The sequence below is a fragment of the Myotis lucifugus genome, unplaced genomic scaffold, assembly GCF_000147115.1.
Source record: "Myotis lucifugus unplaced genomic scaffold, Myoluc2.0 scaffold_10, whole genome shotgun sequence".
In the NCBI taxonomy this organism is placed as follows: domain Eukaryota; kingdom Metazoa; phylum Chordata; class Mammalia; order Chiroptera; family Vespertilionidae; genus Myotis; species Myotis lucifugus.
In genome coordinates, this window is record NW_005871058.1 from 15,724,040 (window position 1) to 15,750,675 (window position 26,636).

At 37.6% G+C, this 26,636-nt stretch overlaps 1 protein-coding gene across 1 annotated transcript in view; it reads left to right on the forward strand.

Moving 5' to 3' along the window:
- Positions 1–4,052: 4,052 nt before the first annotated feature.
- The window catches only part of PIK3C2G (phosphatidylinositol-4-phosphate 3-kinase catalytic subunit type 2 gamma), a 268,815-nt gene continuing 246,231 nt past the window's right edge, over positions 4,053–26,636 (forward strand). Inside the window, exons 1-2 of the mRNA XM_014451731.2 lie at positions 4,053–4,133; positions 24,981–25,722. Of these exons, the coding sequence (XP_014307217.1) occupies positions 25,060–25,722 (663 nt within the window). The 5' untranslated portion in view covers positions 4,053–4,133; positions 24,981–25,059. The remainder of the gene's footprint in view (positions 4,134–24,980; positions 25,723–26,636) is intronic.

Consider the following 26,636-nt stretch of genomic DNA (forward strand, 5'->3'; position numbering starts at 1 on the left):
CACACACACACACACACACACACACACACATATATATATGCATTAAATTTATTTTCTCTTGCTAAAAAAAATATGTTCCTTTTCACTCTCAAAAAACCTCTCAGAAGCATTTGATTACCCTATTAGACACTATTTCTACTACTTGGAGACTGCACATATTTTGTGGGCTATATTCTTCTGTGTCAGTGGAGAGGCTTCTGGAGTTGCTTTAAAGGTCAAACACACCTTGGCTTTTAAAGATCAATATACTCCCTTTAAAAAGTATAGTATGCTTTTGTTCTAGTCACAGACAGATCCATGGACAAATAACCATAACCAAAGATCTAATCTAGACAGGATTTCTATGCTTCCAGATGAACCTTTTATATTTACTGGTCTCTTTGCTCAGCACATTTTTGCTTTCCTTCAATTTAATGGTGTCTACTTTGAAACTAGCTGAAAACATTAGTTTAGGTAGGAAATCATTGACCTTAATCTAACCTTTGAAACTGGAATGTATCCCAATAACTGAGAAGTCTTAATGCAGGCACTTGAGGACACCAGAGGCCCATTTACTGCTACAGCTGCTTCTTTAAAGTCACCTGTTATAACCAGAGCAAGTATATCTTGTTGCAGAACTTTGCACAAGGAGACATAGCAACATTCTGAGTTTTTCCAAACAGTTCAGAGGTCACATGTTCTTTTGGCAAGAAGTCTACCTTTTTGAGGATTACAGTGACAACCTTACCAAATGTTCATAATGAAGTAATGAGGGTCACTGGCTTTCCAGCTTGCAATATCTGGGCTCCTGCCACCCATTACCTAACTATTGGACCAATGCCTCGTTTTGTGTGTGTGTGTGTGTGTGTGTGTGTGTGTGTGTGTGTGTGTGTTTGTTTTGTTTATAGTATGGTAGAGTTCCACATCTAATAACCAAATTACGGTTTACTTCAGATTAAGATGCTATTAAAAAGAAAGAGAATCTAAAATCCAGCATCTCAAACAAGATAGAAATGTATGTGTCATTAAATAGTTCAGGGCCAAGTGGTTCGCTGTTGGCAGAGGGTTCTACCACTCTCAACATGTGACTCTGCTCTGAATTCTGGGAAGTTCTTCAACCTTTGCCGTCACACCGTGATCAGAAAGAGGGCAAGGCGCCAGGATATTGTATGCTCTACCCTTGTAAGGACAAACCAGAAGTACCAAATATAACATCTTTTTAAATGATATTACCTAGAACTTGGTCACGCTCAATAAGGGGGCTGAGAAAGCAGTTTTCAATTCGCTAGGTAGGCGACCAGTTGAAAATCTATTTGGAAAAAGGTTAAGAACAAATATTGGGAAACAACTCACAGTCTGATACACTTGTTCGGAAACAAATCTAAATATTGGATCAGGAAAGATTTAATACAGAGAATAAAGTACTTTCAAAACAAGGGCCGATGCGGTGGGCTTTAAATAGGAACAGTACACTCCAGAACTGACACATCCGGGGACCGCGGCCCTCACTGGAACTACTGAGCACAAGCATTCCACTTTCAAAGCAATCCCCAAATCGGAAAGCTGGGAATTAGCTGTCACCACTACTTTTGACACAGCTGCCTCTCAACGCCAAGGGAAGTGCAGAACAAGCACTAGAGTATTGCTTTAGAAACCGAGATCTTGCTTGCCAATAGAAAATAAAATCCAAAGCAGCACAAATAGTCCTTGCTTCCACCTTCCAAAATGTGTGAAAATACATTTTAATGGAAGAAGCTAATTCTCATCCTGACTCTTCGGAAGTGTCACTTTAAGCTTTTCCGACTCTACAGCCAGAAATGTACACAAGGATGAAGGTTGGCAAGGTGTTTAATGAGGCAATCCATGGCCTTCTCCAGGGCTGCTAATGAACAATAGATGCCCTGACAGAGCAGATATTGTTAAAGCAGTATTTATTCCCACTGAATACCCTTTAATAAACTTTCCATTTGTTTTCAATCTTTAGTAATTGAATAATCATTTTAAATAAAATCATTTGTTTTTAATCTTTAGTAACTGAATGTATTAATTTCACCAAAAAATCTCAAGAAACTCAATTTGTATAAGGTTGAAGAATATCAATATTAATTTCATGCTCCTTTACACTAGATTTTAAACAAATACAATTTTTGAAGGTTTGAATTGCGATCTTTATGAAGACTTCATGTACTATTGATTCATTTTTCCCTCCTGTCAAGCTGAAGTGAATAAAAGAGAAAGCAATTTGTGTTTAATATACTAGTAAGCACCAATGCATCTAGCACTTCATTTCAAAATAACTCGGTCAAGATATTTCCTTTTATTTGCCAGTTTCCTAATATTTTAAATTGGAATATATAAACAACTTTATCGGACCTACACCTTTCTTCATTTGTTTTTCAAGGAGATACCAACTGGTTCAGATCGCTATGCTAGGCAACAGGGCTGGGGGAGGGAAGCAACCTCCATGGTAGCAGGACTTTGCCAGTCATGTTCATCACACTACTCCCAGCACCAGGCAGCTGCTAAGCACCCAGGAGACACTCTAGAGCAGTGGTTCTCAACCTTCCTAGTGCCGCGACCCTTTAATACAGTTCCTCATGTTGTGGTGACCCCCAATTTCATTGTTACAAATCGAACATAATTAAAGCATAGTGATTAATCACAAAAACAATATGTAATTATATATATATGTGTTTTCCGATGGTCTTAGGTGACCATCGTGAAAGGGTTGTTTGACCCCCAAAGGATTCGCGACCCACAGGTTGAGAACCGCTGCTCTAGAGGAATGCTTGACTTAAGAAGTGAAGTCCCTCTTTCAAAGGGTTTATATAAATAACTAGAGGCCCAGTGCACGACATTCGTGCACAGGGCAGCGGGGGGACGGGTCCTTCAGCCCGGCCTGCACCCTCTCACAGTCCCGGACCCCTCGGGATGTAGCAGTGCACCAAGGGCAGGCGGCTAGGGAGGAACCTGGATCAGGGTTGGGTGCTGGGCAGCTCGCACTCATCCCAGCCCGCTGCGCCTGCTGCCGCCCCTGGGAGAGGCTCCCAACGCTGTGGCAGCTGCACTCACCAGTCGTGAGCCCAGCTTCTGGCTGAGCGGCACTCCCCCTGTGGGAGCACACTGACCACCAGGGGGCAGCTCCTGCATTGAGCGTCTGCCCCCTGGTGGTCAGTGTGCATCATAGCAACTGGTCGTTCTGGTTGATCTGCCGAAATGGTCGATTAGGCTATTATATATATAGATAATGAGAGAGTATGAAGGTTAGGAAAATGCTGAGTGTGTATAAAGCATGCATGTAGCCAGTCTCAAGGTTTTGGATCATAACTCTGTGTATTCAATTTTAAAGAGGACTATTAAATTCTATCATATTGGCAAGGTTACCGTGGAAGAATCTTTCCAAGGTCTGAGGCTAGACAACAGCCTGACTCATCTTCAGCAGCAGTATACCAAGACAACAAACTACCCACATTTATAGTACATTCTACTTAACCATGTAAATTATTTCTCCTTATTGCTATTTTTAAAATATGATTAGATGATAAAAATTATTTTTACATTCAAATTGAGCTAGAGTCCTGAGGCTGAGCAAACAAAATTGGCAATTTCTTAAGCTAGACAAAAATGTGAATATATTAAATCCTAATTAAATAAAGAAAATAATTTGAAAGTGAAACTAATAGAAAGGCTAGAGCAGCGTTTTCAAGGGCTCAGCTCTTCTGTGAATTGAATCACTGTTTCCACCTTCCTGATCCGCTTCCACATTCAAATGCATGATAGCATGAGCAAAAGTACTTCCAGGAGAAATATTCTCTCTTTAGCTATTTTAAAATATATATATTTCTTTTGCATCATATTGCTAGTTGGTCTCTTTTGCCTCAACATCTGTTTCTCACAGAGAAGCTACTTCATTGTTGCATTTTTGGCTTAAATCCTTATTCATTATGCAAACTCCTTTTTTTTTCCCCATACAACCCTCCGGTGTTTGATGAAAAATAGATTCCCAAACATGCCAAACCTGCCAAACAGGAATCTAAGCTTCCAGTGGAAGCATAATGTTCCCTTGAAATAGAAGTGCTTTAGCTTGTATGAACATATTTCACTCTTGAAAAGAAACGAGATTATGTTTCATTTCTGGAAGATATATACTTCAGGTAAGAGACTGCAACAAACTTCCTATACTTCACCAAATACGTAGGAGAATATTTTAATCCAAGTGCATTCTTTTTAGCAACGTAGCTAATGATATTGTGAAACTTAGGTGGTAGATGAATTTAAAACTGAGTCAATTTGTTCTCCAGAAGATAGATCTTTTCTAGAAGTACAGATTATGCCTGGATTATTCCTTCTCTCGCTTTCCCTTCCTTTCTCTTCCTTCCTCTCTTCCTCTTTCCAGTCTCCCCTCTCTCCCTCTCTCTCTAAGGCTGACTTCATAGCTTGCATGGATACCACACCCTTTGTATCATCTCCTAACTGCTCACTCTCATGTTTCTCAGTCTTGAGACAAGTTCAGTCATGTCTGCGGGTAGATTTTTTTCTCTGTGCACATTTCCCTCTGTCTTGAAGCTAATGCAGGTCATCTATAGACTGCATGCTGATGGCAACTCCAAAAGGAAATTCTTATTAAATGAAGGGTGGATATTCTTAACATATGGGCTTCCAGCTGATTAGAGCTCCTGCTGGAAAAAGCAGCTGTTTTCTCTCTGTTCTGTCACTCCACTCTGGGCTCCTCCTGCCCTGCCCTGTCTGTCTGCCTCTGTATTGGCAGCTCTCTGAAGGCCACTGTGAACCGGTGTGTGTCCCAATCACCCCCTTCTTACCTGGCAAATAATTAGATATCTGATACTTAGGATTGAAGATAGAAATGATACATCCACTTTTAAAAAATAATGATAATGTGTAACCATGTAGAGTGTAAAACTTTTAAAATGCATTATCTAATGTAATATTGTGGATAGGTAACAGACTTAGAGGTTAAAGAACTCATGTCACGTAAGTTATGAATAATGTCACCTATGTCTTTAAAAACGTCATTAAGGACCTAGCTGGCTTGGCTCAGTGGATAGAGCATCAGCCTGCGGACTGAAGGGTCTCAGGTTTGATTCCGGCCAAGGGCACATGCCTGGGTTTCGGGCTTGTTCCCCAGTAGAGGGTGTGCAGGAGGCAGCCAATCAATGATTCTCTCTCATCATTGATGATTCTGTCTCTCTCTCCTTCTCCCTTCCTCTCTGAAATCAATAAAGAAATATATATTTTTTTAAAAACACGTCATTAAGAGCTTGGATTTGAATCAAGATGTTGGAGCTCAGGGTCTCTTTCCCTGACATGCTAATCACACTCCATACATGTTTATCTACCACCTGGGGCATGGAAAAAGCAAGTTTGTGAATGGAACATAAGAAAATAGTACCGTGATTGAGCTGGTAAATGAATAAAGACAACTTCATCCAGCTCCTATAGAAAAGGCTCATATTATGTAGATGAGTTAATTGATTCATTGAATCAACAAACTCATATGTTGCCAGTGTGAGCCTCCAGGCCATAATTTCAAGATTTTTCTCTCAGAGCTGTAACCATCATTGTCCTGAGGAAGCCCTCTTCAGTGAGTAAAAAGCAGAGTACAATTCCCTTGGAGCTTAGAAAGAAGAGTGATACACTAGTCATTTCCTATCCAGAAACATATTGCATTGTATTTTTAAATAAGTAATTACTTTTTCCCCATATTTATGATCTGATGAAATGACACAGATAATCATAGATAGCAAAAAGTGAATTCTTATAATTATTTATGCACAAATTAATTTTCACTGTTATTAAATCTTATCAATAATTCTTTTATAATAAAATTTGTCCATTTTTAAGGTTGTTTTTTTTTTCAATCCACTCTTCTATTGATGGGTACTTGGATTGCTTCTATATCTTGGCTATTGTAAATAATGCTGCAATGACCATGGAGGTGCATATATATTCTTTCAAATTAGTGTTTTGGTTTTCTTCAGATATATACTCAGAAGTAGAATGGCTGGTTCATAAGGCAGTCCCATTTTAAATTTTTTGAGGAATCTCCATACTGTTTTCAATGCTGGAGGCATTCCCATCATTACTGCATAAGGGTTCCCTTTTCTCCAAATCATCACCAACATTTTTTATTTGTTGATTTATTGATACCATTCTGACAGCTGTGAGGTGATATCTCATTGTGATTTTAATTTGCATCTCTCTGATGATCAGTGATGCTAAGCATTTTTTCATTTGTCTATTGGCCATCTGTATGTCCTCTTTGGAGAAGTGTCTATTCAGGTCCTTTGCCCAGCTTTTAATTGGATTTTTTTTCTGTGTTGAGTTTTATGAGTTCTTTATAAATGTTGGATATTATCTCCTTACCAGATGTATCATTGGTGAATATCTTCTCTTATTTAGTAAATTGTCTTTCGACTTATTCATGGTTTCCTTTCATGTAAAAACTTTTTAGTTTGATGTAGTCCCATTTGTTTATTTTTTCTTTTGTTTCTCTTGCCCAAAGAGATATATCAAAAAATATCGCTAAGAGAAATGTTAGATATTTTATAGCCTATGTTTTCTTTCATGAGTTTTATGATTTTTGAGTCTTTCATTTAAGTCTTCAATCCATTTTGAGTGTATTCTTGTATATGGTGTAAGAAGGTGTTCTAGTTTCATTTTTTTTCATGTACTTGTCCAATTTTTCAACACCATTTATCAAATAGCCTGCTTTTACTTTTTCCCCTTTGAGCATGATGTTAGGTATGGGTTTGTGATATACGGCCTTTCCTATGTTGAGGTATGTTCCCTCTATTCCCACTTTGCTGAGAATTCTTATCACAAATTTGTTGCTGGATTTTGTCAAATGTTTTTTTTTCTGCATCTATTGATATTACCATATGATTTTTCCTTCATTTTGTTTATGTGGTATATCACATTAATTGATTTGAAGATATACAATCCTTGAATCCCAGGAATAAATCCCACTTGATAACTGTATATGAACTTTTTAATGTATTGCTGAATTTTGTTTACTAATATTTTATTGAGGGTTTTTGCATCAGGGACATTTTCTTTCTTTGTAGTGTCTTTATCTCATTTCAGAATCAGGATAATGCAGGTCTTTTAAAATGAGCTAGGGAGTCTTCCCTTCTCTTGAATTTTTTGGAATGTTTTGGAAGGGTAGGTGTTAATTCTTTGATTGCTTTGTAAAGTTCACCTGTGAAGCATCCGGTCCAGGACTTTTATTTGTTGGGAGTTTTCTTATCACTGCTTCGATTTTGTTGGTTGCAATTGGTTTGTTTCTTCTTAATTCAGTTTTGGAAGATTGTGTGTTCTTAGGAATTTATCCATTTTGTCTGCATTGTCCAATTTGTTGGCATGTAATTGTTAGTAATATTTTCTTATAATCCTTTGTATTACTAAGGTATCAGTTGTTGCTTCTCTTTCTAGCATTGTTTTCTTAATCATAGGTGAAAAGGATATAGCATATTCGATTTCCCTTTCCTCTTGTAAGACAGAAAATTTAGCATGCCTTTTAGTTTTAATTGAACTAGTCTCTGTTTTTTTCACCCGGCTTATTAATATGGAATGATTTTGAAATTATATTTGTAATAATTATTTAGACTAAGTCAATGCTATCTGATTTTTAAATGATTGATCTTAGTTTCCTATTCTTAAATTTCTATTTTGATTAAAATATTGTCAACATTTTTCATTGAAAGAGTATACAAAAATTTCTGAGCAGTTACATACATGCAAAATATTTTTTAGCTCTATCACTAATATATGGCAAAGGAATACTTGATGTAAAATATACTTACCCTCAAAACTATGTATTTATTGTTCCCTGGGGACAGTTAGTATTTAAAGATAAAGTCTATATTCAAGCTAACTTTGATTTCTTTTTTCTTATCCTCCCCCTCCCCCTTTCTTTTTGATAGGTAAATGTTTTATTTTTGACATTTTAAAAAATTAGTTATTTTTCCTGGTTGCATGTGTGTATGTGTCAGATATGTATGCATATTCAGATTTATTTAGTTCAGATTTCCTTTTTTGTTACTTTCAATGTTACCTCTTTTCATTTGTTCTGATTATATTTAAGATTTCAATAGTATGATGTCAGATGTTTATTTAGACTGTTGCAATTGCAATAGTGTCACTCATTCATTTCTATCGTGGTTTTATTTTTTTCAGTGCTCATAGAGTGTTCCTCAATGCTATTTCAAAACTTAGTTTTTTATGTCAATTCTGCTTTTAATGACAATTTTAATGTTAGTGATGTTTTAGTTTCTTTACATATCAATATCTCACCAAGCTCCATTTTTATTAATAAATCTCTCAACCAATTTCTTCTATATCTTTATTCTTCATTTTATTACTTTGGTTTCTATTTTATCTTTCTGCTTTATGTAATAGAATAGTTTTTTAATTTTATAAGAAACATAGTTAATTTTTATCATATTTACTTAGCATGTTTTTCAAAACTAATTTCTCCTCTTTTGTCTCAACTTTAAACAGTCATTTTAGTTCTTGCAGAATATTTCCACATCTATGTGTCACTTTTTTTCCCAATTACTCATCCTGTGGGAATGAAAGTTGTCTCCATTGATTACTCATAAATAATGTCTGTAGCTTCATCTGACTACTTTCATTGTTTACCTGGTGGCTGTTAGAACACATTTTCATTTTCACTTAGACAGTGAATATAAACAGACTTAACCTAATTAATTACTGATCACTAGCAGTCCCTTAATTTCTCTAAATTCTGGACTTCATTTATCTTGCTGTTGTTTTCTGTTTGACTACTTTGAGAAGGTAAACATATTTCTAGGTGATTCTAATCAACATATAGTTCTGCTTTTGCCAAAAATGGTCAACCTTTGCACTTTCTCATGGTATTTTACCTCACATTCTCAAATAAAGCAAGTCAAATGCTTAATCACTGTGGACTCCAGATATTTTTCACTAAAGCAAATTGTAGTCTTAGAAATAATGTAGGTAGAGGAATGGTAAAGTGGCTCTGGCTGCCAGTGAAAAGTGTTGCAATGCAGCAGAGCAATCATTTTGGGGGTGAGGATGGAGAGAGTTGATAAGCCTGAATCTCCCAGTTGGTCAGTAGCAGGGGAATGAGTCATCTCCTTACCATTTTGCAGGCTGGCAGATAATAAAGCAAGTGCCAGACTTGCTTTTGTTTTCCCCTTATTCCATTTCAGCTTGATCTGCTTTGACGTTACTTATGGATGATTGGATGAATGGTTGACAGTCTTTTTTTTTATTGGTAATGTTATACTATAAACAAATATCATTTGATTTTTCACTTTAAAAAAATGTTTGGTTAATTTTTAAAATCATATACTACTATCCAGATTCAATTCTAAAGAAATTCAACTGGCCTGCCTGGCCTGGCTGAGTGTCGACCTATGAACCAGGAGGTCACGGTTTGATTCCAGTAGGGGCATATGCCCTGGTTGTAGGCTGGATCCCCAATGTGGGGCATGCAGGAGACCAGCCAATCAATGATTCTTTCTCATCGATGTTTCTATCTCTCTCTCTCCCTTCCTCTCTGAAATCAATAAAAACATATTTTTCTTAAAAAGAAATTCAACTGGAGTGATCTTAAATCCCTTGACTTATTTTATTATTACCTTTATTCTAAGATTATGGAACTAAACTCATTTACTAAACTCACAGTGTGTTGACCAGCTTTTATTTTTGTTATTTATAAGGTGTTTTTTTTTTGGTTGTTTTACAGTTTTCTAATTTTGTCTGGCTGTCTATTTTTTAAATTCAAACTTTATACATTAATTCATTTAACTCTTCTCTATGTTAATGTTTCAAGTCAGTCCTATTGTTGTAGCCCCAATGCAATGAATCAAATGCCTTTCAGATATATGTTTTAAATAGTAAAAATAAAATATGGTTATTCAAGCCATACATATTAATCAGATTTTAAAAGGAACGTCTTGTTGTATATTTCATTGTATGGGTTGGTACAATAAACATCTTCTTAGAAGCATTAAAAATTACCAGTGCATCATATAATTATGGCTTTTCCTTATACATGGCTTTAAAAACTTTCTAGGATCTCTCTCTAAATCATATTCAATCAAATTCATTATATCAATAACTTTGTCAAAGATTCAGTTGAAATTTATGTTTCTTGAGAACTTATATCTTGTGCTAATGATTATGTTAATGCTAAGCATAATTAAGTAGTTATCTCTACACATCTATTATATTTTCAATATTTATTTCACCTATAAATTTACGTTTATTTGGTGAAAAACAGAGACATGTTTCTAGCTACTAGAACAGTGATGGATACTGTGTGGTGTGCATGCTTCCTCTCCCTTCTCCTACATCCACACAGAGGGTGCTAATGGAGCATTACCATCCCAAATTTTGCTCAGCTGCACAATTCTCAAAGCAATCCCGAGAAGCCACTACCATGTAATGAAATTTCATTTATGAGATAAAACTATTTACCAATTCAGTTTCAGATCCATATTAAAATTCCCCAAAAGAAGAAACTGTTATTAACTGGTTTCTGCTACTTACTTCTATTCTCAAACATTTACAAAAATAAGAGAAACCTTTGTGTATATGGGAAATTTTGTTAGTATTGAACAATGAAGCTGAAACTAGATAGAAATAAATATGACAATATACATCTTTTATATTTATTTAAAAATACAAAGAATAAAAGAACAAAATTACATATTCTAAAAATGTAACTTTGATAAATGTGAAGTTGTTTGCTAGAATATTCTAACATACGAATACTAGAGGCCTGGTGCATGAAATTCTCTACTCGGGGGTGGGGGGTCCCTCAGCCTGGCCTGTGCCCTCTTGCAGTCTGGGAGCCCTCGGGGGAAGTCCGACTGATGGCTTAAGGCCCTTCCATCCCCTCCCCCTGCCCCCCGCACAGGGAGTGGGCCTTAAGCCATCAGTTGGACATCCTCAGCCCTGCCATGGAGGCGGGAGAGGCTCCCACCACCGTCACTGCGCTTACCACCCATGAGCCCGGCTTCTAGCTGAGGGGCACTCCACCTGTGGGATTGGGCCGAAACTGGCTCTCTGACATCGCCCGAGGGGTCCTGGATTGTGAGAGGGCTCAGGCCAGGCTGAGGTGCTGGGGTCCAGCCCCAGCGGGTCCAGGGGTTCCCAAAGGTGTGGACGGAGTCGGCGGAGAAGGAATGACACGGAGGCAGTATTCAGGTGATCATCATAGCCAGGTTCTTCCTAGCCAGGTACCTCTCTTTATTGTCATCTAACATCTGTTTATATACTATTTGGTTCCAGTTCTATCCATTCTATACAAAAGGCCAGGGGGCTTCCCAATTCCATTCAAAGGTTACTCTATTGTTCCACTAAGCTACAAGGAAGTAACTGAAGGAGGTCACTCCAAGCAAAGATCAAAGCGACCAACCACCCTTCTGACACTCAGTTAAAGGGTTTATTGATAAAAATCCTCACCTGGGGAAACAACCTATCTTCTTCTAGACAGGTTCCTTCCCCTATTGTCCTCTTACATCTGCATTTATCCTATTTGATCTCAATCCCATCCATTCCATTCCAAAGGCTAGGGCGTTTCTCATCTCCATTACAAGGTCCCTTGAAACATCCCTGCAGGGACTGCCTCAAGTAGCCAGGGTGGATCGGCTTCCAGCACTGAGGGACTCCACCGGTGCATAATCGGGGCCAGGGAGAGATGTGGGAGGTTGGCCAGCCAGGAAGCACTGCAGGAGGGCTCCAGGGCATGTCTGGCCCATCTTGCTCAGTCCTGATTGGCTGGACCCCAGCAGCAAGCTAACCTACCAGTTGGAGAGTCTGCTCCCTGGTGATCAGTGCACATCATAGCAACTGGTCGACCGGTCAACTGTCTGCCCCCTGGTGGTCAGTGCATGTCATAGCGAGCAGTTGAGCGGCCTTAGCTTATCATTAGCATATTATGCTTTGATTGATTGAATGGCCAGCCAGATGACCAGACACTTAGCATATTAGGCTTTTATTATATAGGATGTTATTGGCTTATTACTTAAAAAGATTTTTAATATATTTCAAGTAAACATATAATTTTAAGAACTAGAACTGAATTGGTTTACTAGTATTTTGTATTCTGTGTCCCTTTAAAGTAAGAGTGACAGAAATCACAACCTGTAAAATGCATGATGGGAGCTATTTTTTCCAGTTGGGATTTAATCTATGCAAGATGCCTTGTGAATTTCCTTAGCCATCTTCACTTTTCTTTCTTAAAGGGAAATCTGACTCTCCCAAGAACTCTGCTCCTTTCTGTCTCTCCTGTGGAAGCTGTTCTTCCTCTCATGTCCCTTATATGGAGGAAGACAAGGCACGGCCAACATTCTTCTAGATTGCCACTGTCTTACAGGTTATCTTTTCCAACACAGTATAAACTCCACTTTTCAGAGTCCCGTGATATCTTGCTCTACTGCCTATGTCCCTTCTATTTACTAACATCCACTGATCTAGTTCCTCCACATCCTTTAGGGATTTTTGCTCCTCTTTGCACTGGGTTCAGCATCATGATTTCACATTGTAACTCCAGGTCTCCCAGAGAACTCCAGGACCAGCCCACTATAAATGTTCAAAATAAGGCCCTTTCTTCCTTTTAGTAATAGAACATTCTTTTCTTTTCTTTTTTTCTGGTCTCATGGCAACAGAGTAAGGGACTGCCTTTTCCAGTCTTCCCGTGGCTATATACTCAAGCCAATGGATATGAGCAGAGTGATATGTGCAACTTCCAAGTCAGGATTTTGAAAGGAAGTTGCTTGTATAGTTTTCTTCTTGCCTCTCAGACTATAAATACTAGTTGTCTCCCACACTGGGATTCTGTTCTCAGATTAATTATATCTCTTCTTAATCCCCAAACTCTCTTAAGTTCTTTGGCTTCAGCTATAAGATTTATTTTCTGAACTGAAGAATCACATATGAAAATACTCAGCATCTTTACTTACATTTTGTACAAATCCTTGAGTTCCATACGTCCAACAAATCAAGCTACTAATTCCTATTTCAATATTTACATTAGCAACTACATAAAACAAATGTACAGCTTCATGCACTATTATCAGTTGAACAACCTTCTAATCATCACCCTCAGTGTCAAGAAATAAACCTTTCCTACCACCCAAAAACCCTCCATGTGCCCTGCAACCCAAATACCCTTCTTCTCCCCAAGAATAAACACATTTATAACATAATTTCTGCCCTTTTCTATGTAGTTGCATCATCCAAGTGTGTATCTCTAAAATATATGGCTTGGTTCTCTCTCTTTCTCTCTCTCTTGGTTTGTGTGGGATGAATATATTTTTGCACCCTTTTGCAATTACTATATTCCTACTCCACTTTCCCCCTTGCAATTTATTTGATAGTGAAACTAGCTTATTTTTTTCTGTATTTATTTCTACCCTGGTTTAGTTTAACATATTCCTCTACCCTCTGTGTTTTCTGTCTATTGGTGTTTGGATTTAGAGGGTTAATCAGAATAGATTAGATTTTTTGGCAGGACTTCTTTATTGTAGTTTTGAATTTTTATCAGAAAGCTCAAAATCCCTGGCTGCCTCTCTTTTTGCAATGTGAGCAGCCATCAATGCTTGATGCCTAGATTTTATAATTCATGACTTATTATAAAATATTGATAACATGATAACCCAATTTTATCATTTCTTCATTTACTTGAAGTTCTTCTACAAAGAAAAACTTTGCCTCATTTATAACATACTTATCCAGTGATTAGTTCATATAAAAAAAAATTTAAACATGTTTGAGCATGTACTACATTAACCTTATGTTGTACAAAGGTGATTAGTGACTTGTATGTGTGTATCTGTGTCACTCTGATTACATGCATTTAAACATATTTGATGTTTTCCTCCATTTCAGTTATTGTGCTTATTGGCCAATAGGGCCTTTCCAAGTTGGCTCTCAAGTCCTAAATGCACACTTGCATTCTCTGGTAGCTTCCTTACTATCTAGAGATGTAGGATCTCCTAGGTTCATCTTATATATTATCTTCCCCAGACCTCCAAATCAACTGGTTCTTCAAGCAGCCCTGCTTTCTTTTAGTGGGATAACTATCTAGATGTTAGGGATATTCATTATTACTGAGATGGGCATTATTTCTAGGCCTTTCCAAGCAAGAAATAGATTAGATGATAGATAGATAGATAGATAGATAGATAGATAGATGATAGATAGAAATTTTTTTTAAACCTCATTAGTTCATTCTGATACTTTCAGTCCTAATCTGTACTACAAAGAATACTGATTCTCAGGGGGCAATGGGGATGCTAGAATTATTTATTTTATCCAGCATTACACACAAAATATTCTGTGGATAATTCTAACACAGTCACTTATATGAACAATAAGAGGTTTCAAAGAGATTTGTATATGTTCTCTTTATTTCCCCACCTTTGATTAAAGTTGAACTATACCCACATTGTCAGTGGAGATAGCCATATTAAACTTTTACTAGATCCCTCATCTACCTGAGTTCTCTAAGAAAATATGTATATTTTAATGCTCATCAAGAGTCTTTATGTAGAAGTATGTTTGTCATTTGATTATCTGAAGTTTATTCTCTAACAGTTTATTAATGAATAATCTAATGTGATCATAACAGTTTGAGAAACTTTAATTTGGAAATAAGTTTCAGTGACTATATATTCTTGGTTCAAATTTTCTTTCACTGAGTATCTTAAATATATCACTACTCAATTTTCTTCTAGTACAAGATGCCTAAAAGTCTGATGACAGTTCTCTTTCCTATTAGGTTATAGATCATGTTGGTCCTTTTCACTGCTATTATTCAGTACCTAGTACTTAGTTTATAACAGAGTATCTTTTCATGACTTTATCTTTCTTCCATCTTCTTCATATTATTCCTTATTGTATTTCACATCTTCTTTACTCCTTTTTTATACTTCTGTGTAACTTACTTTTTTTTTCCTTGTCTTTGCAAAATTCATATCCTGTAGCTGGGAAACAAGTCTGGCTCCTCCTCTTCCTCTTTTCAAACCTGCCAGGAAAATTACTGCTCTTCCTTCTCCTAGCTTAGGAATCTTCTCTTCTTGAAACTTTACCCAATTCACTTGGATAAATTGCAATCTTCTTTTCTGGTGCTATTGTTTACTAGGTGTACCGGTTAATAATGCAGATTTTTTTCAATAGATGGAGTTACACATATGTTGATATATATGCGATTTGATATGTATGCTATTTTGTTGTATTGACAACAAGCTTCAAAATTTCACATGTCAAATTTGCTGAAGGTGTTAACATCAGATATTTTTACACTTAAAAATGTTGAATTGCATGCCAAAAAAAAGAGCATTTGCAGGAAGTTTTAATTCATTACTTTATTTTGAAGAAAAGTGCTGCTGAATACTTCTGTAAGCTTATGGAGAACATGCTTCATCTCAAGATACTTGTGAACGCTGGTTTAAACGCTTTAAAAGTGATTATTTCGATGTGAAAGACAAAGAACATCCAGGTCAACCGAAAAAGTTTGAAGACCAACAATTACAAGCATTATTGGATGAAGATGCATGTCAAACTCAAAAACAACTTGCAGAAAGATTAAACGTTGCTCAGCAAACAATTTCCGATCATTTACAAGCAATGGGAAATATTTTATTATTTTTTTAATATATTTTGTTGAATTTTTACAGAGAGGAAGGGAGAGAGATAGAGAGTCAGAAACATCGATGAGAGAGAAACATCAATCAACTGCCTCCTGCACATCCCCCACTGGGGATGTGCCGGCAACCCAGGCACATGCCCTTGACCGGAATCGAACCTGGGACCCTTGAGTCCGCAGGCCGACGCTCTATCCACTGAGCCAAACCGGTTTCGGCAATGGGAAATATTTTAAAGGAAGGAAAATGGGTGCCACATCAACTGAACAAAAGACAAATGTAAAACCGAAAAGTCATCAGTAAAATGCTGCTTCAACGGCACGAAAGAAAGTCTTTTTTGCATCAAATTGTGACTGGCGATGAAAAGTGGATTTATTTTGAGAATCTCAAATGCACAAAATCATGGGTTTATCCAGGTCAACCATCAACATCAACTGCAAGGCCAAATCGCTTCGCAAAGAAGACAATGCTCTGCGTTTGGTGGGATCAGGAAGGTGTGGTGTATTATGAGCTTCTAAAACCAGGTGAAACCATAATACTGATCGCTACCAACAGCAAATAATCAATTTGAACCACACTTTGATCGTAAAACGACTAGAATGTGCCAGAAGACACAGCAAAGTAATTTTGCTTCATGATGATGCACCATCACTCACTTCAAAACCAATTAAAGACACATTAAAAGATCTAGCCTGGGAAGTATTAACCCACCTGCTGTATTCACCAGACCTTGCTCCTTCAGGTTACCACTTGTTCTGATCGATGGCACATGCACTTTCTGAGCAGCACTTCAAAACATACAAAGAAGTGGAAAATTGGGTCTCTGAATGGTTTGCCTCAAAACAAGAAAAGTTCTATTGGGACGGTATCCACAAATTACCTGAAGGATGGGGGAAATGTGTAGCTAGTGATGGACATTACTTTGAATAAAGCACTTTTGATGTTTTCTTTATGTAATAAAAGAAAACACAAAGAAATCGTGTTTTCCTTGATTACAAAATTTGCATTATTAACTAGTACACCTAGTATAAGTTTAAGGTAAAGGATTTCTTTGAGCATGCAATAAATTATCTATATATATAAAAAAACAGCGACCAGAATGCTGGAATGACCTGAATGACCAAAACAACCAGAACAATCAGTCGCTATGTTGCCCACTGCAGCAATCCAACCGGCCCAATCAGGGGTTGGGCTGGCCAGCCAACCTCCCACAGCCCCTCCCCCTGGCCACATCCCTGATCACCCCCCACCCCAAATGGGGGCGGAGCCAGCTGGCCAACCTCCTACAGCCCCTCCCTCTGCCGGCCCAGCCCCAATCAGCCCCCATAGGTGTGGGCTGGCTGGACCCCACCCATGCATGAATTCGTGCACTGGGCCTCTAGTTAAAAATAATTGTCTGGCCCTAACCAGTTTGGCTCAGTGGATAGAGTGTTGGCCTAAGAACCGAAGGGTCTCAGGTTTGATTCTGGTCAAGGGCACATGCCCAGTTGTGGGCTCAATTCCCAATAGGGGGCATGCAGACATCAGCTGATCAATGATTCTCTCTCATCATTGATGTTTCTTTCTCTCTCTCTCTCTCTCTCTCTCTCTCTCTCTCTCTCTCTCTCTCCCCTTCCCTTCCACTCTGAAATTTAAAAAAAAAGAAACTAAATTAAAAAAATAAATAAAAATAATTGTCTAACTCAGCCATTCATTACTAATAGAACACTCAATAACAGACCCTTAAGTAGGGGAAGGAGACCTGGAAAATAGTATCCACAACTGCTTTGATCAGTTTAAAATTCTCATCTTGGTATGTTTTCCAGGTAGATTTGTTTGACAATAGTAAAAGCATTATTTGCTCTTACCAAAATACCACTAGCCTGTGTTTAGGGACCCTCCACCAAGTGTCATATTGCAAATGCTATAAGAATTGTGTCTGTGGCCTTTCACTGGTGTCATACATACTCCTTGGCTGTCCTTGTCCTTGCATGCAGTGGGCTTCATTCCCACTAGATTGTTTTCCCCAAAGTAATGTCAGAGCTGGAGGCTGACTTTTCATTGTATTATTTACTCAGAAGAATTGAATGAATTACTGCTTCAACTGCTTTATCTATCATGTTTAGGGCTGTAATTTTAACAATACTTAGGAATCAAAACATCCTTGTAACTAGGTCTCAATGACTTGCACAAAGTTATCTGTGATATATTGTACATTCTAAACAAAAACATACCCAATATTCAAACCTTGACTATGGCATTCATAAATGCTACTTCTGCTTTTTCTATGGTAAAACACATTTAATAGTATTCTATATAAAATCCCCCCCAATTGACATGGAACCTGCATCTATTAAAGTAATTTTCATATTGTACTGTATGATAAATTTGTGTCTATGAGCTGCTTGAGTGCAAGAGCTGTTTTATCACTTTAGTATTCCCTGGGCTTTGCACACTGCTGGACATAATATACTTGGAAACAGTTACTAAATAAGTAAATGTGCAAATGAGTAAATAGATGCATGAATAGATACATTGCTTTTTGAAGTCAGCATCTCTCAAAAATACGAATAAGGGACAGCTTCAAATTTTTTATATATAGGAAGCTTGAGGCAGTCTAATGAGAGGTGAAGTACCTATCCTATCTAATCAAGACAGAATATGCAAATTGACCATCACTCCACAACAAAGATGGCGGCAGCCAGGCCAGGATGCTGGCATCGTTTCCACGGCAATGATGCCAGCGTTACACCCTGATCCGCTTGCAGAGGGCCTCTGGGCAGCACACGCAGGCGCGGAGCGGCAGGGTCAGGGCGGGACGCCTGGCTGCTTGAAATGCTGCCTCTTAAAACCTATGGAAGTAGTTCAGCTTTCCTGAGAACACAGTATGAGGAAGCCCAAATTAGTCACAGGGAATAAAAGCCCTGTTGAGGATGCTGATCATGTTCTAGCCTCATTCATAGGAAATGCACACTGGAATATTTAGACACTCCGGGCCGGTGGGCAGCGCGTGCAGGTGCAGAGTGGCCGGGGCGGGGTGGGATGCCTGCCTTCATCACCAAGACGATGCCAGCATTCTGCCCCGCCCCGCTGGTGGCAGAACTGTGGGAAGTCCCACCCAACAGAATCAGCCAGAATCAGCCATTGGTCAGACAGCTCTCCGTGGCTTGACAGGTAGGACTCTCATTCACCTGCATCTCAGACTGTGACAGCAGGGAGGAGGGACTATGTCTAAAGAGCAACTTTTGATATAACGTAGCTCTGCAGCCAAAAGATGCCGGTATTATCGACAGAGTGTGTGACGTTAAAGTTCAAGTTGTAAATACTTCATCCCAAGGGAAATTACTCAAGCACTCTAAAGTGTTTTCACTCTTAATGTGGTGTACAGGGAGATATTAGAATAAGTTTAATCACTTTATCAGTCATTGTTTGCATCAATGTTGTTTTTATATCATGTTTTTGCTGTTTTCATATCATGTTTTTGTTGTTTTTATATCATGTGTTAGTTGTTATTATATCATTTTGTTACTGTTTATTTATTAATAAAATTATGTATTACTTTCATATACATTTTACTCATTTCCTTTCATGTCTAACATTTCTATTATAGAGAAAGGGCAAATAGCAATATTAAAATATTTCCTCTAATTAATTCCCTTTTAATGTGCACAAATTTTGTGCACCAAGCCACTAGTTCAGTGATGGCGAACCTATGGCACGTGTGTCAGAGGTGACACGCGAACTCATTTTTTTGGTTGATTTTTCTTTGTTAAATGGCATTTAAATATATAAAATAAATATAAAAATATACATCTTTGTTTTACTATGGTTGCAAATATCAAAAAATTTCTATATGTGACACGGCACCAGAGTTAAGTTAGGGTTTTTCAAAATGTTGACACGCCGAGCTCAAAAGGTTCGCCATCACTGCACTAGTTGGATTATAAAGGGTGCCCCCAAATTCACGCAAGAAGTAATTTTGATAGAAAAAACAGGTTTACAATTAAAAATTGTAATTTTTTTATTTATTCATAAAGTATACAGTATAGGGTTATGTATGGAATAGCACATTGGGTAAATGGCCTCCAGAGCTTTGCTGACACATACGCAAAGCTGTGGTCTTCATTGGTCTTCATTGTCCCTGCTCCTGGGCCATAATTGGTACTTGGTAATGCTTATCAAATTGAAGGGATTGAAATCAAAGGGCAACAAATATTAGAATCTGATTCAATAAAGCAAGTAAAATTAGGCTTTTATTTTTTGTTGTTGTTAATGCTCACACAAAATTCAAATCTTGCGTGAATTTTGGGACACCCTTTATATGAATAAGAAAATGCCACTTGTTCATGTAAAAAGGCACCTATAGAGACTATTTGGAAATTAATGTTTTCCCTAAGTACCTCTTGTCTTCTCTTAGGTGAGACACATATCAGAGGTCATGAAAATGTTTTTCCTCATCACTAAATTTCAAATTAGAAATGGGAAAAAATGAGACAGGAAACTTAATTCCACCTGGACCTTTAATACCTTTTTGCTATGTGATCTTATATGTTGACAGGTTCCAGGGTTAAGACATGGGAATATGGGGATATAAAAACATTATTCTTCTTTACTATATGTTTTTTATAGTTTTACAGTCTTATTTAAATCAGGAACTGATAACCTCTCAATGATGTCTTAATTGCTGCTATGTACAGTTCTGCCTCAAATTCAAGTTAAATGACTTTATTTATGCATTACTTTATAATGTAAAGTGTAGATATTCACCAGCTGACACTAAATGGCATTTCTATTAGCTTATAAACAAAAAAATACTCCAGTTTTTAAATTGTGATGTTCAAGAACTTTTAAATTATGAGAAATTTCTTAAAAATCACAAGTGTAATACTGAAAAAGTAGATCTGGAAGAGGTTTAGTTTTTATTACATTTTCAATGTGAGTAAGTATATCTCATTCACCTTTATCTCATGATAATGAGATTTTTTTAGACAGGCTTCTAATCCAGTTCAAGTTTTAGTGCTGCCAAAAATGCTTGAAAAATTATTGCTAGTAATAAAAATTGAAAAGTTTTCAACTCTTCTCAGTAGCAATAGTTTAAGTTGAGTTAATATGTGTTTCAGTGCCTAAATCCAGGCATGCTCTAAATGTCATATGAATATGGCATGATCACCCATACACCTCTCTTTAATTCCTGTTTAAAACAAATTGGTAAACACAAATTCTGAGACTTTGGGTAAGTTGATTCACCTTTCATTTTCCTCATTTGTTAAGTGGTAATAATAATATCACAGGTTGAGATGTGAAATAAATATATTAACATATGTAAATATGTACATGTATGTAGAGCAGTGGCACAGAGGTCTCAAAAAATGTTAGATATGATTATCATTATTATTCACAGCAAAAAATGGGGCACAGCCTAAATGAATCTTTAATTTCAGCATCAGATCACTGGTACCTTTTTTAAAGACCTTCATTAATGACTCTACAAAATTAAGAAATAATTTTTAAAACACAATCAGTTCTTTTGAAGCCACCAAAAACTGTAAAAGTCATTTTTATATAGCCAGCCACACTTACTGTGTTTAAGCTAAGACAGAGCAGACGACGCTAAGGAAGCCTGGAACAGGATATTAACTCTGGTTGTCAAAGTCATACCCTGCTGACAAATTCTGAGGTCCATGACAGAGAAAAATGAAGGAGGATAATTTGCTTTAATGAAACATAGCTTTCACTAAAAACCTGGAGATTAAAAAATAGCAAGTACCAAAAAGGAGATTCTGTGTAGACAATGTATCACTGTAACCCATGAATTAGAATAGTTTGGAACCATATTTTATAGATCAATTTTCTGGTTAACACTTTATTCTATACACTTTTTACTTGCATACCTTGAAAATCTCTCACAAATTTATCAGTTCAGTTTCTTGACTTAATTGAACTGAAAATTTTCCCCAAATTTATCAGTTCAATTTCTTGAGTAGAATATAATAAATTTGTTTATTGTTTAGTGTTATCAATTTTAAGTCAATTTTTAGTGCCAATATAATAAAAATCAATTACCATTGCAAAATAGATTGATAATCATATTTGATAGTTAACTATTATCATAATTATCCTTTACATTTTTTGTCTTTAACATACATCTATATAATCATTAAAGAAATTTAAAAATCCGTAAAAGTGACACAAATACTTTTCAATTTTATTTTGTGATAGTTATGATTTATAAACTATAATTTATACATTTTAAAAATGACAATTTTCAAAATTTATTAGATCATCTGTTTCAACAAATACAAATGAGCAATAACTCTGAGTAAAGCAAAGTACAAGGTATCTAATCTAATAAAAGAGAAACATGGAAATTGACCATACCTCCGCTACTCCCACAAGCCACGCTCACCAGCCAATCAGGAGCGAATATGCAAATTAACCCAACTATGATGGTGGCGGCCACAGAGCTAGAGCAAACAGGAGGCTTGGGTTGCCCCAGTCAATGCAGGAAGCCAAGCTTCCTGCCTGCCCTGCCAGCCCTGAGCTCCACCCAAGGCTACAAAGTTTCAATTACAGAAGATAAATAAATCCAGATACCTGCTTCCAGCCCGCAGCTGTGTCCAGCCTGAAAACGGCCATCAGCCCCTCACGCAGGCTGGCAAGGCATCCCAGTGGAGACCCCCACCCTGAAGGAGCTGTGGCCAGCCTGAAAATGGCCATCAGCCCCTCACCCAGGCTTGCCAGGCACCCCAGTGGGGACCCCCACCCTGAAGGGGGTGTGACCAGCCTGAAAACAGCCATCAGCCCCTCACCCAGGCTGGCCAGGCACCCCAGTGGGGACCCCCACCCTCATCCAGGACACCCTTCAAGGCAAACCAGCAGCCCCTCACCCAGGCTGGCCAGGCACCCCAGTGGGGACCCCTACCCTGAAGGGGGTGTGACCAGCCTGCAAACACCCATCAGCCCCTCACCCAGGCTGGCCAGGCACCCCAGCGGGACCCCCACCCTCATCCAGGACACCCTTCAAGGCAAACCAGCTGGCCCCCACCCGTGCACCAGGCCTTTGTCCTATATAATAAAAAGGTAATATGCAAACTGACCCTAACAGCAGAATGACTAGGAATGACTGGTCACTATGACACACACACTGACCACCAGGGGGCAGATGATCAATGCAGGAGCTGCCCTCTGGTGGTCAGTGCGCTCTCACAGGGGGGAGCTCTGCTCAGCCACAAGCCAGGCTGATGGCTGCCAGTACAGCAATGGTGGTGGGAGCCTCTCCCGCCTCCTCAGCAGCACTAAGGATGTCTGACTGCAGCTTAGGCCTGCTCCCCGCTGGCAAGTGGACATCCCCCAAGGGCTGCCAGGCTGCCAGAGGGATGTCTGACTGACAGCTTGGGCCCAATCCCCCAGGGAGCGGGCCTAAGCCAGCAGGTGGACATCCTCTGAGGGGTCCCAGACTGCAAGAGGGCATAGGCAGGGCTGAGGGACCCCCCCCCCCCGAGTGCACAAATTTTTGTGCACTGGGCCACTAGTTGAGTTATAAGTGAGAAAGACTAATATAGTCTAGTGATCTAAGGGGAAAGAGAAATCTTACATATACACACTATGGATGTTACCTTTAGATAGTTGAAAACCATTGTAAACCTATTTCCTGGGTAGTTACTGAGTTAGTTTCTTAAATATATCATTACAATATTTTAAAACAGTTGTAGGGCACAAGAACAGATTGCAGAAAATGTAGAAGCAGTTTCAGAGACAATATAACTTTGCTGGTGAGAAGATGAAAGCTTTAGACTAGGATTGTGACGGTGTTCAACAGAGAGAGAAAAAGAGATTTCCTACAGGAACTAGTGGTTTATTGGATATAGAAGAATAAAGGTGAGGGAAGACTTGAAGATGAAACCCTATGCCGCAACCCTTTAATACAGTTCCTCATGTTGTGGTGACCCCCAACCATAAAATTATTTTCGTTGCTACTTCATAACTGTAATTTTGCTACTGTTATGAATTGTAATGGAAATATCTGATATGCAGGATGTATTTTCATTGTTACAAATGGAACATAATTAAAGTATAGTGATTAATCACAAAAACAATATGTAATTATATATGTGTTTTCCGATGGTTGCGACCCACAGGTTAAGAACCACTAGATTGAGTGGATGGTTGGGCCATTTTCTGTCACGGAATACTAGAATGGGAGAAGGTTCTTGGGTGAATTATAATTTAATTTTTGGACCTTTTGCTGGAGATTTAAAAAAATTAAAGAGGAGATATTGAGTGGGTCCTAACAAAAATGGTCTAGACATATAAGTGGTAATTTAAACTACAGGAGGAATAAAATTACTTATAAAGAGAGAATAATTGAGAAGAAACTCCGACAAGAGTCAAGTGGAAAATGAATAGGCAAAGGAGTTTTTGAGAAAAGGCAAACAAAAAAGTACTCAGAGAATAGGTTCAGAAAAGCCAACATAGGAAAGCAAGGAACTGTAAAATAAGAAGTGTGGCAAATGGAATCAAATATTGCAGAGATAAATGAAATAGAGACTAATAAATGGTAGTTGAATTTACTAACATGAAGCTTACTGATGAACTTAATGGAAGTCATTTTGTAGAAGTGATATAAGAATTTGCCATTACCTAAGAGAATTTTGGGAGGAGAAGAAAGGGTCTAGCCAACTGACAAGAAGATTTGATATGGTGGAAAGGAAAAAGTTAAGACCGTATTTACAAGGTTGAGTGATTGCTGATAAAGAAGACATTGTTTAGCTAGTAATAAAGAGCCTTTAGCATGTTAACATGCATATAGATGATAGAAGAGAGAGGGAAATAATGATGATATAGGCAAGTGGATCTTCAGTAGCAAAAGGAATCCCAAGGGGAATATGGATTTTGGATTGATTCATGAATCTCCTGTCATAATGGAAATTATTTCACTGTCATAGGAGTTTTATGAATCAATACGCTCCCTCAGATTTTAATGTTGTGAGCCTTGATGGCATTTTATATTACTCAAGGAATTATTTATTTTGCTAAAGAGAAATTTTTAAAATATATTTTATTGATTTCAGAGAAGAAAGGAGAGGGAGAGATAGAAACATCAATGATGAGAGATTGGCTGCCTCCTGCATGACCGCACCTGTGATCAAGCCCGCAACCGCAGCACATGACCTTGACTGAAATCGAACCCAGGACCGTTCAGTCTGCAAGGCCGACACTCTATCCACTGAGCCAAACCTGCAAGGGCACAAAAGAGAAATTTTAAAATAATTGTTTATATTTGTTCATCCTATTTTTTTCTTGCAAGCTTTTATTACTAATTAATCAAAGAACGTTTTGTTTCCCTTTATGTTTTTCTAGGAACATTCCTATATTTTTAAAATCTCATTACAGAGTTGCTTGGAGCAGAGTCAACCCTCTCAGTTACATACAGTAAAGAATGGCATATTGTTGGAAAACAGATCTAAATCCCAGTGAATCACATGAAGAGCAGCATGAGCACCAGGAATTGCACTCTGTAAATCCACCCCCTTCTTCTAGCCAACTCAGTCTGGGTTTTGATCAGCTAGTAGATGAAATCAATAATAAAATCCCATTCTATCAGAGGGAGATTGAAGAAAACACCGTTTCTGTGCCCAGTTCACCAAAGCATTCATTAGATGAAGCACAGCAAATATCCTTAAATGAATTCAATTCTAAAAGCTCAGAACTCTCCTGTCACCAAGTTAGAAAAACACCAGTAATTGGTTTTAGGCCTTCTGCGCTACCAAATCCTCAAAACATAAATAAAGAAAGCTCTGGGAGAAACCCCACAGGAAAACATCATGGTGCTGATGTATACAGATTCGATATTTCAGCCCCATCATCCGCTAGTTTGGATCAAATTAATTCACAAACAGAACTGGAAAATAAAAATCCTAACTACCATATAGGATTTGAAAGGAGCATTCCCCCTATATATCCATCCTTCTCAACTGACTTCATGCCAAAAGAAGAGAATAAAAGGAAAAGAAATGCAAACACTGTGGAACCTTCTTCAATGCTCTTTAAAGGTTCTTTACTCCCCAGGATGTGTGACAGTTCATGGCCAAAGGACATAGAGGTATGTGTTATATATGTTGACCTAAAAATATGAATATAAATCATTTAATAATATGCTGGATTAATTTAGTAATGAGGGTAACTACCTTAAATAGATAAATGTATTATATTACAGTTGAAAGAAAAAGCATTTATTATCCACTAATCCTGTGTTTCTAAATTAATAATTTTTTTCTGGAAAGGGCCATATAATTTTTATGATATAATTTTGAAAGTTCCAGTTTCATCAAATCTAAATAAAATATGATAGTATTTACATTTTATTAGATAAAAATACCACAGTTGGAGGTTTCAATGATAGTATCTTCTATTTTACCGTGTTATTATGCACAGAGAAACACACATAAATTTCATTACATTTATATTCTGAGTCACGCTATCATGAATTAAAACTTTAGGTTATTATTCTTAGGAGAAATGTCCCTTTACTCAGAGGCTCCTCAATTATGCTGTTGGCAGGCAAATTCTATTGGGATCATTCCAAGAATAGGAAATTAAATAATAATTGTGCAATTCATCCTAATGGTTTCATTAGTAGTTTTCCAATCATTTTAGTAACTATAGAGTTTCTTACACTATATTTGAACATTCCTCTGCTTATACTGAGTCTAGACACAAGTGAAGCAGAGAATGAAGAATAAATTATTATTGCAACTGTTATTCACAGAGTGAGGCAAAAGGATTCTTCATTTATTCAGCAACGATTTATTGTATTCTTAAAATATACATGATAAACTAAAAAATTCAAAGAAGGAAATACAGGACATCTGATTTCAGGAGTAGCATATTACTCAAATTAGCTTACAAACAAATAAAGGTAAGAGAGCAAAATAAGAGGATGAGTTCATTGGAGAAGAAACAACTAATTATGTCCAAAGCACTTGCAGAGGAGGTAGCCCCTCAACTAATCTAAAT